Source organism: Peromyscus eremicus, chromosome 8a (genome assembly GCF_949786415.1).
Source record: "Peromyscus eremicus chromosome 8a, PerEre_H2_v1, whole genome shotgun sequence".
NCBI lineage: Eukaryota > Metazoa > Chordata > Mammalia > Rodentia > Cricetidae > Peromyscus > Peromyscus eremicus.
The window spans coordinates 59,226,569-59,241,904 of NC_081423.1; the positions used below are offsets into that span (position 1 = coordinate 59,226,569).

The 15,336-nt window shown below is 44.3% G+C and overlaps 1 protein-coding gene across 1 annotated transcript in view; it reads right to left on the reverse strand.

Annotated features, from left to right (window-relative positions):
• Vps53 (VPS53 subunit of GARP complex) overlaps positions 1–15,336 on the reverse strand; it is a 149,487-nt gene that overhangs the window by 74,371 nt on the left and 59,780 nt on the right. The window contains exons 8-11 of the mRNA XM_059271221.1: positions 14,257–14,335; positions 10,717–10,860; positions 10,130–10,272; positions 6,533–6,674 (exon numbers count right to left, since the gene is read on the reverse strand). Of these exons, the coding sequence (XP_059127204.1) occupies positions 6,533–6,674; positions 10,130–10,272; positions 10,717–10,860; positions 14,257–14,335 (508 nt within the window). The remainder of the gene's footprint in view (positions 1–6,532; positions 6,675–10,129; positions 10,273–10,716; positions 10,861–14,256; positions 14,336–15,336) is intronic.

Genomic DNA, 15,336 nt, shown 5'->3' on the forward strand with positions numbered 1-15,336 from the left:
TTTGAAAAAGGTGAAAGATTTTATATATGCACTGAAGAGAAACCAAATTATCATAGAAAGTTTGAGGCACAGTCTGGGCTACATAAGTCTTTGTTTTGAAAAAAAAAAAAAAACAACAAAAAGAAAAACCAAAACAACAACAACAAAAACCTAACAACAAAAAAAAAAAAACAAGCGGGATGGTGGTGAAGAGGTTATTTATCTGAAGATAAAAACTATTTAAATTATAGTATGATTCATACAAAATTCACCATTTATAAGTGACCTTCAATCCAGCAATATTCATGCATTATTTATTCACAGCAACTAAAAAACAGAAAAACTCCAACTGTCCAGCAGATGAAGAGATAAGTAATATCTACAACCCACACTCATATTATTCAGTCATAAAACAGTCAAAGTACTGATGCATAGTACAGCACAGGGGAGCCTTTAAAATACCATCATAAGTGAAGAACAGCAGACATAAAAGACCACTTACTGTGTGAGTCCATTGATGAGAAATGTCCAGAATAGACAGATCCATAAAGACAAAAAGGAGATGAGCATTTTTTTCCCTTACAGAGCTAAGGGAAGGAGGGAACAAGAAGTGATTGGTAAAGGGGTTTTCTCTGCGGTGATGAAATGTCTTGGAACTGGACAGTGGGAATGATGGAGTAACCTTGTGAGTGTACTAAATCACACACTTGAAAAGGTGAGGGCTGTGCAATTTTGTTATTAGAACACACCAGCATCAGAATTTATTATGCAAAGCAGTTTGGGAAAACCCGGGTATTGGCCATGGCCTTCTCTCCAGTGACCCAGAATGGCAGACTCTCATCATACATGACCTGCAGTTAATTACAAAATGTATAAGAGCAACCCAGTCCTCAGGTGTGGTGAGAAAATGGACCCCTTCCTTTCTGCTTCTTCATCCTCACCTATCATTTCCAAATTTTCTATCTTGACTAAGTATTACTGTCTCCTTGGACATAGGCACAACCTAACTCCCCTGTAGGATGCTATTCAAATGGAAGAACATGTTCCATTAGCACCAAGGAGTCATTTCTAGGGGCTAGAGTGACAATGACTCAGTAGTTAAGAGCCCTTGTTGATCTTACAGAGAATCAAGGTTCAATTCCAGCTTCATGTGCCAGCTCACAGTCATCCTTAACTCCAGTTCCTGAGGAATCTGATAACCTCTTCTGACCTCCTTGAGTACCAGACACATATATGTATACACACACACACACACACACACACACACACACACACACACACACACGATCTTAAGAAAAATTTTAAAAAGAAACCAATTAAAAATATTTCAAACACTGACAGGAGTTCCTTGGGTATAACAAAGCTACTTCCTTGCTCATGACAGATCCCTGGGAAACCCTGAGCTCCCCTCCACTTCTGACAGTCTCTCTAAGGCAAGCATTAAGTTGCCAGAAGGCTGAGGAGTCAGGTGGCATGCTGTGCAGGCTTCTTGACTAAATGCTCTTGCATGTAAGCGTCAAGGCTGACAAGCACAAGCACATGTGTAGTGGTGCATGTCTATATCCCCAGGCCCAGGAGGTGGATGGAAGCAGGAGGACCCCACATTCTAGGTCTGGCTGGGCTACATGACCCTGTATCCAAAACCCAAAGCAAGACAGAACAGAACACTGTTTCTGCAACTTTCTATCTTTATAATGTTGTTTTTTTAAGCTGAGAAAATATACATTACATTAAAGTGACCCCTAAACTAAATGATAATTCGGTTTGGAAGGGCAACCTATGCACTGGCCAAGAGGAAATGGACCCTGCCAGCAGGATGTAGGGAGGATTCTTATTTTTAAGAAAGACAAAGAAAGAGAAAACTCAGATTCAGAGAAGCAGTTAACCCCAATCTGCTCTGCTTTCAGCAGAAGGCTGGATAGAATTTGCTCACCTTCAGTCCAATCATCAAGTCACTAAAAATGCATATGGATACAGTTAAATCATATACAGACATTTGCTTTTAATTTCAAGGCAAGTGAGCCTTAGACTTTCTTAAATCCCTCCTGCAGGGTCAGAAGTTGAGGTAAGAGGCACACACTGGCTGCTCACTTCTTGCAGGAAGAGCTGAAGAAGGACGAGGATGGGACTTGGGAGCAGCAGTGCGGACCGACAGGGCAAGCCCATCCTTGAGGTTCTCCCAGGCAGCAAAGTGCATCGGGCCCCTTTTCTGTCCAAGTCACCAAGGCCTTCAAGTGACAGAGGGAGGCCAGGGGTGTGTGGTGTGTGTGCGCGTGCGTGCGTGCGTGTGTGTGTGTGTGTGTGTGTGTGTGTGTGTATGTGTGACAGAGAGAGAGAGAGAGAGAGAGAGAGAGAGAGAGAGAGAGAGAGAGAGAGTGTTGGAGGTGGCATAAGAAACAAACAGCAAAAAAAAAAAAAAAAAGGTGGGGGGAGGAGGGAGGACAGGGGAATCCGTGGCTGATATGTAAAATTAAATCAAATTATTAAAAAAAAGAAGAAGAAGAAACAAACAGCAGACAGGGTCTCTCTGATTTGCTTTCCAGGGAGTCTGCTAACTTCTATAAAATGTGACGTGTATTATATAGTGTCAAGATACACCTGGATCCATTTTATAGTTTATTCTAAGATCCTAAAACAAAATGGTATTCACAAAAAGATTTTTCAGAAAGCCTTCCCTGGAGGTAAGCAGCAAAGGAGGAGGGTCAGGACCAGGGGACAGCAAGTCAGCTCACTAGGAGCTGGGGCCTCTTTCCAGTACCATTTCCTCCAAGTATTGTCAGGAGCCATGAGTGGTTCATAAGAGTCCCTCACATCAAGGATGCCAGAACACTAACAGAATGGATGGCCCCCGTTGGCCCAGAGTGAGGTGATAGCAGGGATCGGGCCCAGTGTGAACATCACCTAAAGTAAGGACCTTCCTAGCACCCCAAAGCTAGGAACCCGGCCTACCAAGCGGAAAAGGCATGGCAGTCTGTCGGCATTCTAAAACTCACGTTGAAGAGAAAACCTTTGCTGTCTGCAGGACCCCACTGTCAGGACTTAAGTGCAGATTGGCTGTTGAGGCTTGGTAATTGGGACAGACAATGGTCCACAGGAAGAGGCTGAACTGTTAGAAGTTGACTGACTTGGAGAAGTATGTGGAGCCAGCTGACCATTGAGAAGAGTAAATAAAGAGCTTGTGGTATTCTGCAGGGTCGTATCTGTGTCTGTGTGTCTGTCTCTGTGTGTGTGTGTGTGTGTGTGTGTGTGTGTGTGTGTCCCTGTTTGTGTCCATGTGTGTGTCTCCTTGGCGGAGGATTTATAATCTGAAACTCCCTTAGGAGCCTGACAGGAGAGAGAAGAAAGGTCTGAATGATTAGAAGGGAGACTGACAAACCAGTTCTGCCAGAAAAAATTTCAAGTCACATGACCAGAAAGGCAAGGCCTGGGGAAGAGGGCTCCTATCTGAGGAGCACAGCAGCTACCAGATGACAAGGTTCCGGGCCAGGAGCCAGTCCTAGCTAAAGGACTCAAGGTGAAGAAGTGCAGTACGACCCTGAGGAACAATGCTCCAGCCCTACCCCTCCAACAGAGGTGGCTAGCCATCAGCCAAGTGCCACCATGACAGTGCTACACCTGTTCTCCACAACAAAACCAAACCACAAAGGGCACATCTTCACAAGCAGGAGCAGAGCTCAGGCCGGCTTCTCCCGGCCTCTTGCTTAGTTGCCCTGCTCAGCAACCTGTCTACAAGGACACTCGCTGGCCACGTTATTCTAGCACTTTATTTTCTAGTTACAGCATACTCCTTCTACAAAGTGATGGCTTCAGAATGAGCTTCTTGTTCAAGTCGCCACATGTACTTCAGCCATATCCACTCCACCTGCCTCTTCCTGTCCTGTCCTTCTCCAAGTCCCCATCCTAGCACTGTTGACCCCTGGGGGATTTCTTGGATTGAACGTCATGTGTCCTGGACAGACCTACGTTTGCAGGCTTCCCTGGTCATCAGCTACAGCGGGGCCATCTGTTCTGTGATCCTAGAGTGATCTAACAGTAACAGAAGTCACCAGGAGTCGGGTCCTGCTGACAGCGGTGGGGTGTGGCTCAAAGCAGGCATTTGGCTGAATGATATTCCGGAATCTGTGGTCTGTGTCAGTTGGATTTCTGGCCCACAGAGGCAATCGTTATGCTCTACCCAGCTTGGCTAGCCAGAAACCCTGAGAACTTGGGGACGAAATCCAGGGTGGGCCTGGTACTCAGTGCTGAAAATTCTGTCCTGTGAGGGTGAACCAGGCTGTCTAAAGCCTCTGCTGAGAGCAGGGCTTGGGTAGGACTGTGGGGAGAAGCGCCAACATGAGCGTCTGGCAGTTGCTGCCAGGCAAGCCTTCTCAGCAGGGACACATTTCCCTGTTTTGGGTTTTTTTGTTTGTTTGTTTGTTTATTTGTTCTTTTTGACGGTACTAGGAATTGAACCTAGAGCCTTGTGCATGTAAAGCAAGCACTCTATCACCTAGCTACAGCCCTAGCACCAGCCACACACTTCTTTCAGGGACTTTTCTGACTTGCATTTTCTTTAAGGGCTATGGTGGTTTGAATGAGATGTTCCCTATAACCTCAGGCATTGGAAGACTTGTTCCCTGGCTGGGAACTGTTTGAGTAGGTGTTAGGGGGTGTGGCCTTGCTGGAGGAAGTGTGTCTCAGGGAGCAGGCACTGACGTTCCTTTCAGAAGCCATGGGCCATTCCCAGTTGGCTCTCTGCTTCTGCGTCAAGGTGTGAGCTCTCTCCTACTCATCTGGCTGTCACGCCTTCATGCTGCCATGCTTCCTGCCAGGATGACGACGGATTCTTAGCCCTCTCACAGGCCCAAATAACTCTTCCTTCTGAAAGTTATGGTGTTTCACTACAGAAATGGAAAAGTAACTAATACAAGGATACTTTCATCCATTTGTGACCTATATTTTCCTCTATTACTAAAACAAAATCAATTTTGTAAATGAGTTAGTATGCGGAGGACTGTCTATATATTTTATTTACTTATTTATTGTTAAGTTTTTGTGTTGTTCTTTCCTTGTTTGTTTTTTCAGTCAGAGCTCATGTAGCCCATGATGGCCTCAAACTTAATTTGTAGTTGAGAATGATCTTGAACTTCTGATCCTCTGGCCTTCACCTCCCAAGCAAGATTACAGGTCTGTGGCACCACATCAGCTTCTACACACCTTAGGTTAAGTCCGGAAATTTGTATTTTGTGATTCCAGTTGTCTTTTAATAAGATCATGAGTGAATCTAAGCAGAGGGGCTTGAGACATTGTCCTAAAACAGGACTGTCACCATTTTTATATCATAAAGTGGGTTCCGAAGGTGGCACGCAGTTGTGGCTACCTGAGCTTGGGAAGGGGTGGGGTGGGGGACGGAGATGGCCATGAGGAAACAGAAACCTAACCCCCAGCATTTCTCAGAAACCCTGTGACTCAAGGAACTTGCTCATCAGAAAACTGCAATTTCCTTTCCTCTCTAAATGGCCACCTGCTACCCATAAACTGGCCTGACTGCCTCAGGCACGGACCTGGTAGGCTTGGCCCAGGGACCCTGTTCTACCTAAGACAGGAAAAAAAAAAAAAAATCTCGCCGGGCGGTGGTGGCGCACGCCTTTAATCCCAGCACTCGGGAGGCAGAGCCAGGCAGATCTCTGTGAGTTCGAGGCCAGCCTGGGCTACCAAGTGAGTCCCAAGAAAGGCGCAAAGCTACACAGAGAAACCCTGTCTCGAAAAAACCAAAAAAAAAAAAAAAAAAAAAAAAAAAATCTCCTGAGAGGGAGGGACCTGCCTGAAGCCTTCAGGAACCCTATAATGCCCACTTGCTCTTGCAGCTGGCTCTGCTTTCTACTCTCATGAAACAGCCACAGTTTGTCTCCCAATAATATTTTTTTTCTACCCATGGAGTGGTCCCCTTCAGTGGTTTTGCTGTACTCAATTACAATACCACCTCTCTTCAGCCCATTGCTGAGGGACCAAGTCCCCGTGCTGAGGGGTCTTATGCAGGCAAGGAGAGGATTCTACCAAAGTGCCAGGACCTTAGGACTGGAAAGCTGGGAGCTAGAGAACATTGCAGGGGTGAGTGGTACTCCAGGCCTGACTACATTGCTATTCTTCTCTCAGAGTAGCTGCAATTCTATGACCTCTGGAAGTAAAATGACCATAGTGGGACCTTCTATGGGGAAGAAGCACAGTAACTGATGGCAGGTAGATGCACACAGCTCAGTGTGGAACATATGGCAGGAACTGAAAAAAAAAACAACCCACAAAACAATAATGTCAAGTTTAGATTCCACATCAAGCTTTGTTAGGAGTTTTGTAAATCACTTATTTGGCCCATTTTCCTTGTTTAAAAAAAACTTAAACTGGACACAGTGGCATGTGCCTGGGGCCCTAGCTCCTCTGGAGCTGAGAGGAGAGGCTCACTAGAGATCAGGAGTCACAGGATGGGAAGACATTGACACTTTACTGAGAAACAGTGAAAGAAGCCTGGTCACCCGAGCCTCTGGTGCCCAGACCCAGCCCCTCAGGATGGTCTTACCAGGGTTCCGTCTGTCAGGGTGCAACCGGAGAAGCGTTTTGCAAGAAACCCCTCAAAGTTAGTTGTTCTCTGAATCGCAAAGAGAAGCAATTTCACTTCAATTTCCTTAGCTCTGGCTCGCATGATTTTGGAAAGTTCTGTCCTTCAAATAGAGAAAGAAGACTGAGGTCAAACAAACATCTTTCATTCGGGACATGACAAAGCGGGCTGGAGAGATGGTTTGTTGGCTAAGAGTACTACCTACATGGGAGCTCACAACCATCTGTAACTCCAGTTCCAGAAGAGTTGATTCCCTCTTCTGGTCTCCATGGGCACCAGGCATGCACATGGGGGCACATAATATACGCAGGATATACATATATACATAAATAAAAAATAAATATATATTTAAAAATATATATGTTCCTAGCATTCAAGAGGCAGAGGCAGGTGGCTTTCTGTGAGTTCCAGACTAGCCTGGTCTACAAAGCAAGTTCCAGGACAGCCAGGGCTACACAGAGAAATCTTGTCTCAAGAAACAAAAAATAAATAGATAGATAAATAAATAAAAAAATAAAAATAAAAATAAAAAGTGTATTTGTGTGTGTGTGTGTGTGTGTGTGTGTGTGTGTGTGTGTGTGTGCGTGTGTGTATGAAAGGAAATAGCTTTCATTTGGGAAAAAATGTACAGGAGCATTTCAAACTCTGAGGTTTACTACCAACTCAGTCTAAAGCCTGGGGAATAAAATAGTCTTCCTCCTGACACAGGCTATAAGAACATGCCTCAAATAGTTGAAACCTAGATAGTATGTAGCCCTACATATGCTATGCTTTCTCCACACATGTCTCTATGGAGAGAGAGGTTTAATTTATAAATTATGCACAATAAGAGCATAAGAGTAACTTAGGATAATACAACAATTATAACAATATATTGTAATAAGAAGCTACTTTCAAACTCATGAATTGTTTCTTTCCATGGAGAGTGAATCCACACATACAGGGAGACTATACACACTATAAATAAGAATTGTTGGTGAAGTCATTCCCCAGTAAAAACACATCAAGGATTACAATGCTAATCTGATAATGTGGTTATTACCATGTTTACATCTCTATGTATTTGTTTGTTCTAAGACAGGGTCTCACTATGTAGCCCTGGCTGGCCTGGAACTTGATATATAGCCCAGGGCCTCAAACCCAGTGATCTGACTGCCTCAGCCTCCCAAATGCTGGGATTAAAGGTGGGCACAATACCTGGCCTGCAGCTTCAAATTATCAGTCATTTGTTAACAACACAAAGTGAAGCTTATTCTGGATCTTCTTATCTGCTACCTATTTATATACCTCATATAATTTTACAAGTCATAAAGCACCTTTTTTTTTTTTTTTTTGGTTTTTTGAGACAGGGTTTCTCTATGTAGCTTTGGAGCCTTTCCTGGAACTCACTTTGTAGCCTAGACTGGCCTCAAACTCACAGAGATCTGCCTGCCTCTGCCTCCTGAGTGCTGGGATTAAAGGTGTGCACCACCACCGCCCGGCCTGTCATAAATTACTTAATTACAAAGCTCTTTATCTTCTAGAGAGCTCAATACACATCTCATCATCCAGATCAAGGCCCCAGAAATGTCCATCAGAGGCCCAGTAAAAAAGGACAGACACTATATGCTTTTCTGCTTCCTGCCTGTGGAGCCTAAGTGTACCTCCCCTAGGTGTTCTGTTGCAGAATATCGGTTATCTGGGAACAGTGACAGGTGAGTTCTTAGAAGGTACTGAGCTGTCATCATCTTCCCGCACAATGACAGCCAAACAAAACCTCTGAGTGTGTTGGAGAATGATGTGTCTGTAGGATGTCCGCCAGAATCCCGACAATGAAGCTTGGCAGCAGCATGCCCTCGCTGGGACAACAGCAGGCAGTGATGCTCGAAGAGACCTGCTGTCTTTAGTCACTGCCAGTCCAGCTAACGCACACTTCTTTTCACAGCCTGCCTGGCAAGTGTGCTGAACTGAAGCTGAGAGAAATCAGTAGCAACTTCTCAAGAAGTTCACTCTTTCTTTGCCAGCAAGATTTAGAAGCTGACAACCATAACTAGCCATGAATTAATACTTGCCTATTTATTAAATACTGTATCTAGAGGATGGAAAGATAGCCCAGCAGTTAAGAGCATTGGCTGCTCTCCTAGAGGATCCAGGTTCAATTCCCAACACCTACATGTTGGCTCATAACCATCAGCAACTCCAGTTCCAGGTGATCCTATACCCTCTTCTGGCCTCTGTGGGTACCAGGTACACATGTAGGGAACAGACATACATGCAGACAAAACACTCATATGCATAAAAATGAAATAAATCTTTAAAAAAATACTGTATCTATGGTAGCACATGTGTGTCTTTAACGACAGCCATTCTGAAGGTACACCACCCAAAGTGAACCCGAATGTAAACCACAGAGTCTAGTGAAAATGTATGTTAAGGCAGTCAATGGCAGCAACATGCCAGTGGGGGAGTGGTAACAAAGTGGCTATGTGTGCAACAACAAGGTTCATGGGAAATCTCTGTAATGACCAACTAATTGTGATGCGAACTTAAAACAATCTAGACATTAAACACCCATTTTTACAAATAAAATCAATATCACATAAAATATTTTGTCCCTCAATGTATTTCAAGTGTACAGTTTGAAGATACTTTCTATCAGTTTTTAAGGAAGATTTGGGATGGGGTATAGCCAAATGGTAGAGCATTTGCATAGCATTCACAAGGCTCTAGGTTCAGTCTCCAGGAGAGAGAGAGAGAAAGAGAGAGAGAGAGAGAGAGAGAGAGAGAGAGAGAGCAGAGACAGAGAACCAGCATAAATGACACTAAGGTGGCTGAGTCATATTTAGATGCAGGCCCTTTCTCGCCTGTATTAACCTAAAGTCAAATATAATTATGTGCTGTTAGAATGAAACTATAGTAATAAAATCCATTTACCACACTGTTTGATATAGTTACAAATAAATAATAAAAAAGTTTGCCTCTGGTTTTATCTGTCCTGGATATTCCTGAGTTAACTTTGCTGGGGTGTAATTCTTCAATAAGGAACTTTGTGGCCTACGCTATACTCACAAATACAGCAGAGTGGATGAATGAGAGGTCTTTAAAATGCCTAGGATGCTCAGATGCCAATATTAGAAATCACAGAATAGAAACACTGTATTAGGGAAATATATTCAACAAATTCTTTTCTTAGTGTCTGCCATGCACTTAAAAAAGAAACTACCCTACTCTTATAGAGCTATCCACCCATCAAGTCAGAAGTCAAATGATGACGGAGGGACACACTATGTTCCCATATACATGATCCAGATGCAGGGGAAATATGGGCATGACAAATCACTCTGGACAAATCTGCCTGGTGAGCCCCAAACTGGTAAGGGAGAGCAGCACAGCTGTGTGCTGTTTGGGGCAAGGGCTAGGTAACAGGGAAGTCCTGGAGCCAGGAAGCGAAGAGAGGATAAGGCTGTAGTTGGTATGAGGGTGGCACCAATCATTTGGTAGAGATGGAAAAAGTGCCCGATTTTCAGGTCACATGGAACTGTAAGTCAGGTCTGGAAGCAGGAGACAGCAGAAATTTACCTTGTCACGTGACAAAATTCTACTGAGATCCTCTCTGTCATGCACCACTCCCGTGGAAACATCCGACCATACTTCTCCTCATAGTCCACAAGCTGACGCTTCACCCAGGCATAACGTCTATCAATTTTGTCCAGCCAGGCGACCTCGTGAAGGAGGGAACAAAAGCACTTAGTGCTCAGAAGTATAACAAGCAAAAGCTAGGACCCAAGAGAAAAGACAGCCAACCTCCATGTTTCTCCAACTTAGATTCTGAGTCTACACCATGCTATCTACTTGAACAGAATTTAGTTCTCCACCAATGGTCCATGGTTGGGCATCAGGGGTCTGTGTATTTCCTAAAACTGTATGTAAGGTGTGACGCACAAGTACTTTCTTCTGGGGGAGAAGCTAGCTTTCATTAATTTCTCAAAATGGTCAGCGACTCAAATGGTGAAGACCCACTAACCTGTAAAGTCAGCCAGGGATCTGTGGTTCAGTGCACAACTCTATCAGACAGTTCATCGGACCAGTAACATATAGGTCAGGAGGCCTGGCAGCATTAGTTCCTTTTCAATAAAACTGAACTATTTCATCTAGCCAATACTTACATCTTGGTTTTCTTGAAAAAGTACTAGATACTCTGACAGATGCTGTTTAATAAACTTTTTGATGATTTCCTGTTTGATTCTGGGGTCCAAAATATTAGCCACCAGGCACGCATCTCTCAGGACATTGCTGGGTCCCCCCGGCCTCTGGGAAAAGAACAGCACACAGCAGTTACATGGTGGAAGCACCTGTACATCTCCTGTCTTCCTTGTCTCTCCCTGTCCTCACCCTCTCCTCGGACAGCCAGTCTTGCTGCAGTAGATGACATCTTAGTTACCGGCTCCTCAAGAGAAGAACAGTAAGCTAGTCTTGCAGTGGCCAACCTAAAGACTAGCCCGTGACTCAACAAGACATTCAAGAAAACAGAGCCAGCAACGATCACAGGAAAGGTTACTTCTGGGTATGGAAACTGAAAGTGACCTAGAAAGCCAGAATGACAACAGAGATTCCACTGAAGGGGCCCAAAGTCATCGTCACTCACACGTACACTTTTCCTGCTTCCAGTCTTCCTAGGATCCCTGATGTGTTGTTTGCTTATTTGCCAGCTGGCTTGCCTGCCTGCTTGCCAGCTTTGAGACAAGGCCTTGCCATGTAGCCCAGGCTAGCCTCAAACTCAGTGTCCTCTTGCTTCAGCCTCCCAGTGCTGGGATCACAGGCATGCCCTACCATACCCAACTGTCATCCCCATTCTTAAAGAGCCGTATTTATGACAAAGAGGATGGTGGTTTTAAAAACCCACACCAAATTCTAAACCACCAGACTCATTTCACTGATGGCCAATCACCCAGACAGACTGCCAAAAGTGAAATACTCTAACACTGCTTCCCTGACCTGAAGAGTGGAAGTGGGGTGGGGCTGTAAGGATACACCAGCTAAGAAGGGCCTTGCTTACTACCAAAGCAACTGGATCTCACTGACTTGCTAGTGTATCACTGACTATATGTGCTGACCAGGGTCCTACGGTACAAAGAACACTTGGGAGCTCTTGGTTTAGCTACCTACACAGCCTGGTGCCTTGGGAGGTGTTACTCAACCTCACCTGAAAAGCAATGGACTTAAATCAGCAGAAATTCTTCCAAAGCTTTCCTGATTGTTTTTGTCAATTCTGTCCATCTCAATTGATGTTCAGATATAATGTGACATGCTCTATTCTGAACGGTTATTCTGCTGCCCTCTGAACACACTGCCCTCTGGCTTCAGGACGAAAATGCTTGAGCTCACTGACAAGTCATGGAGGCCAAAACTTACAGGTTCAGAGGTTCAAATTTTCTCATTTACAAAAAATTTACTAGATTATCTTGGTGTCTTAGTTACTTTTCTATTGCTGTGAAGAGACACCATAACCAAGGCAACTTATACAAGAAAGAGTTTATTGGTGCTCATGGTCCAGCATGGCAGCAGGCAGGCGGGCAGACAGGACGCTGGAGCACTGGCTGAGACTTTACATCCTTATTCAGAAGTAGGAGGCGGAGAGAGAGAGCCAGGAATGGTGCTAGCTTCTGAAACCACAAAACCCTTGCCTAGTGGGCACACCTCCTCCAACAAGGCCACACCTCCTAATCCTTCAAAACACTTCCACCAACTGGGGACCAGTATGAGCCTATGGAGACCATTCTCATTCAAACCACTACATTTGGATATTTCATTTTAAAATTTTAATTAATTTTTCTTAAGACAGGATATTTCCTGTGTATCCCAGACTGGCCTAGATCTTGCTATGTAGTCTGAGCTAACTCATGATCCTCCTGCCTCAATCTCCAGGATGATGGCTGGGGTGATAGGCATACCCACTAATCGTTACTTTAAAAAAAAAAGTTTTGGTTCCAATTTGCAAAACAAGATTAGTAACACAAGGCCTTTTAGAAAAAATCAATAGCCTTTTAAAAAGGAAAAAGAAAACTTAACACTATCCCATTAAGTAACAGCCAGAAAAGGAAGTCAGGTCATTAAACCTTTTAACTTCATATGCCCCCTGGGACCTGGGAGAAAAGGCAGAAAGTAGGCCATGGTTAGATGGTAGGCAAATAGTAAAGACAGCCTTCACCCATATCCTTCTGACTGTGCAATGGGATGCGACAGAGAGCACAGGAGAGCAGTTGCCTAGGAATACTACTGTTTACAACTAGCTACTAGCCTTAAAAGGCAGCCACTAACCAGGCAATCCCTTTTTGCTTTTGAGAACTTCATTTTCCTCAGAGGGCCAACAGGAATAATGGCTTTCCAATCTATGCCTTTCCTGAGTTACATCAGGTGACTAAAAGATGCAGTTCTCGAAGCAAAGTGCTTCACAAATGAATATCAGATTCCTGGCAGTCAGTTGGAAAACACAAGGCATTAAGGTTAGGAGCTGGTCGCCTACAGAAAGCAATCTATCAAAGCCAGGGCTGCCATCCCCACCTACTTCCTAATACAGAGCACAAAGGAAAAGCGATTAAGATATTTCCAGTTATTGAATTATGGAGCAAATGCAGGAAATGCTCCTTGGCTCACAAGTGAACGTATATCCATCCCATCTCCACCCACAGAGCCCAGTGAGGGATGCTGCTGGCCATGTGCTCGGCTTTACTTCTGCCTTCAACAGTGCTTTCTCTTGAAATAGCTCAAATAATAGTGAAAACGAGCTTCTGCGGGTTCTGTCCTCCCCGACACATGCAAAGCATTAAGATGACATCTGCTGCAATGTCAAGTATGGAGCTAAGAGCAGTTTACCAGCACAATGACAGCCAGGGGAGGGAAGCCTGTGTGAGAGACGTGTACCCAACAGCTCCCAAGCGAAAGCGAAGGCCTCGCAGACACAACAGAGACAGCTCCACCCCCGGGGAGCTCGGGGATCCCAGAGAAGAGGATTCCCACCATTAAAAGTGAGTCTCTGGACTGTGTCATGAGTTACATAAGCTCCTAGACACGCCTCCCAGTTGTCTTTTCATCAAACCAAAACCAGTGTTATGCAACAACCGAAAAAACGTTGTGGTCTGAAGGGTTTTTTTTAAAAAAAAAAACAAAAAAAAAAACAAAACACAGCTATGAGGAAAAAAGTAAGTTTATAGGGCAGACAAAATACAAGATTTGACATACATTAAATTAAACCAAATGAATCCTCATTTTCTCCCAGAGGGAGGATCTCATGTAGCCCAGGCTGGCCGCAAACTCAGTATGTAGGCAAGATGAATTTGAACTTCTGATTCTCTTGCCTCCACCTTTCTAGGGCTTACTTTACAGACATGCATCACCACACCCAATTTACGTGGGGCTAGTGATCAAACTCAGGACTCATGCATGCTTAGGTAGGTACTCTACCAACCAAATCACACTCCTGGCCCAAGTCCTCTTTCTGAGGCTGGAAGGACACAGATAAACAATTAGCATTGCATCGTGACACTTAAAACAGAGCCTAGTGTGAGTGGGCAGACAGCTGGCCTGTGCCTGCCAACACTTCTGGAGTGATACAACGTGTGTTACCACTCATGTGTCTCACACTCACTGACTGGAGTATGAGAACACTGATAATACCTAAAGATTGGAGGGAAACTGTGAACCAGTACCTTGGTACCCTGCGAAGGAAACGCCTCTTCAAAATCAGCCAGGATCTGCTGTCCCAACTCAGTCTGTGCAGCCTTCACCCTGGAAGGAAAAGGGACTGTATTAATGACTGGTACCATTTTCAAATCCCTGGATATAATGGATCCACAGGTTTAGGAACTGTTGAAGTCTCCAGAACTGTGCAGGTGATCACCCGGGAAGGAAAAGGGATGTACAGCTAGGTAAGAGAGGTCACAGAGAAGCGGGGTTATGACTTGAATAAAGGCATCTCAGGATGAATTGTCTTGCTGTTTTTTTTTTTTTTTTCTTCAGTGCTAAGGACTGAACCTATGACCTTGGGCATGAGAGGCAAGTGCTCTACCACTGAGCTATACTCTCAGCCCTTCAGGATACAGTTCTAGGTCACTCTTACCTACTGTGAGGTATATATGCTGATCTTTACACAATTTCATTTGAGGGTGGTACTGCAGGGAAATATTATATAACAGCACCCTGATCAAACACAAATCTGTTGGATTACTGAAACAACTGTTTCCTATTCTATGGGGTACAGAGTGGGAAGAGCAGTTCAGACTGTTTCAGAGCAATTTTATATTTGCTTTTTATAATACTGTAATTCAGAAACCTAACATTGAAAACAAATAACAAAAAGAATGTTCTCAAAGGAAAAAGTAAAAAAAAAAAAAAAAAGAGCCAGGTGATCAATGAACTATTGTTTAAGAGCGATGGGCATTATCTGTAATCCCAGCACTGAAAAAGCAGAGGCAGGAGGGTCACAAGTTCAAAGCCAGACTGAGATGCACTTTCAAGACCATGTCTCGCAAAGCAAAACAAGACAGGCAAAACAAGTGATGGGCACTGGGTGAAGATTTAGCTTCAAGAGAGTGTGAACAAAAGACTGAACTGTAAGGAAAAACATGTAGAAGGACAGGGGGGTGGGGTGGGCTGGTTCTTAATAGCATCTGCAGGAATACTAGGTGCTCAAGAAATATTCAGCTCCATTGAAAGAGGAGAAAGGAGAAGCAGCTAGGATGAAACAGGAAGAGTCCATCGATGAGTGCTGCAATCATGTCCTCCTTGGC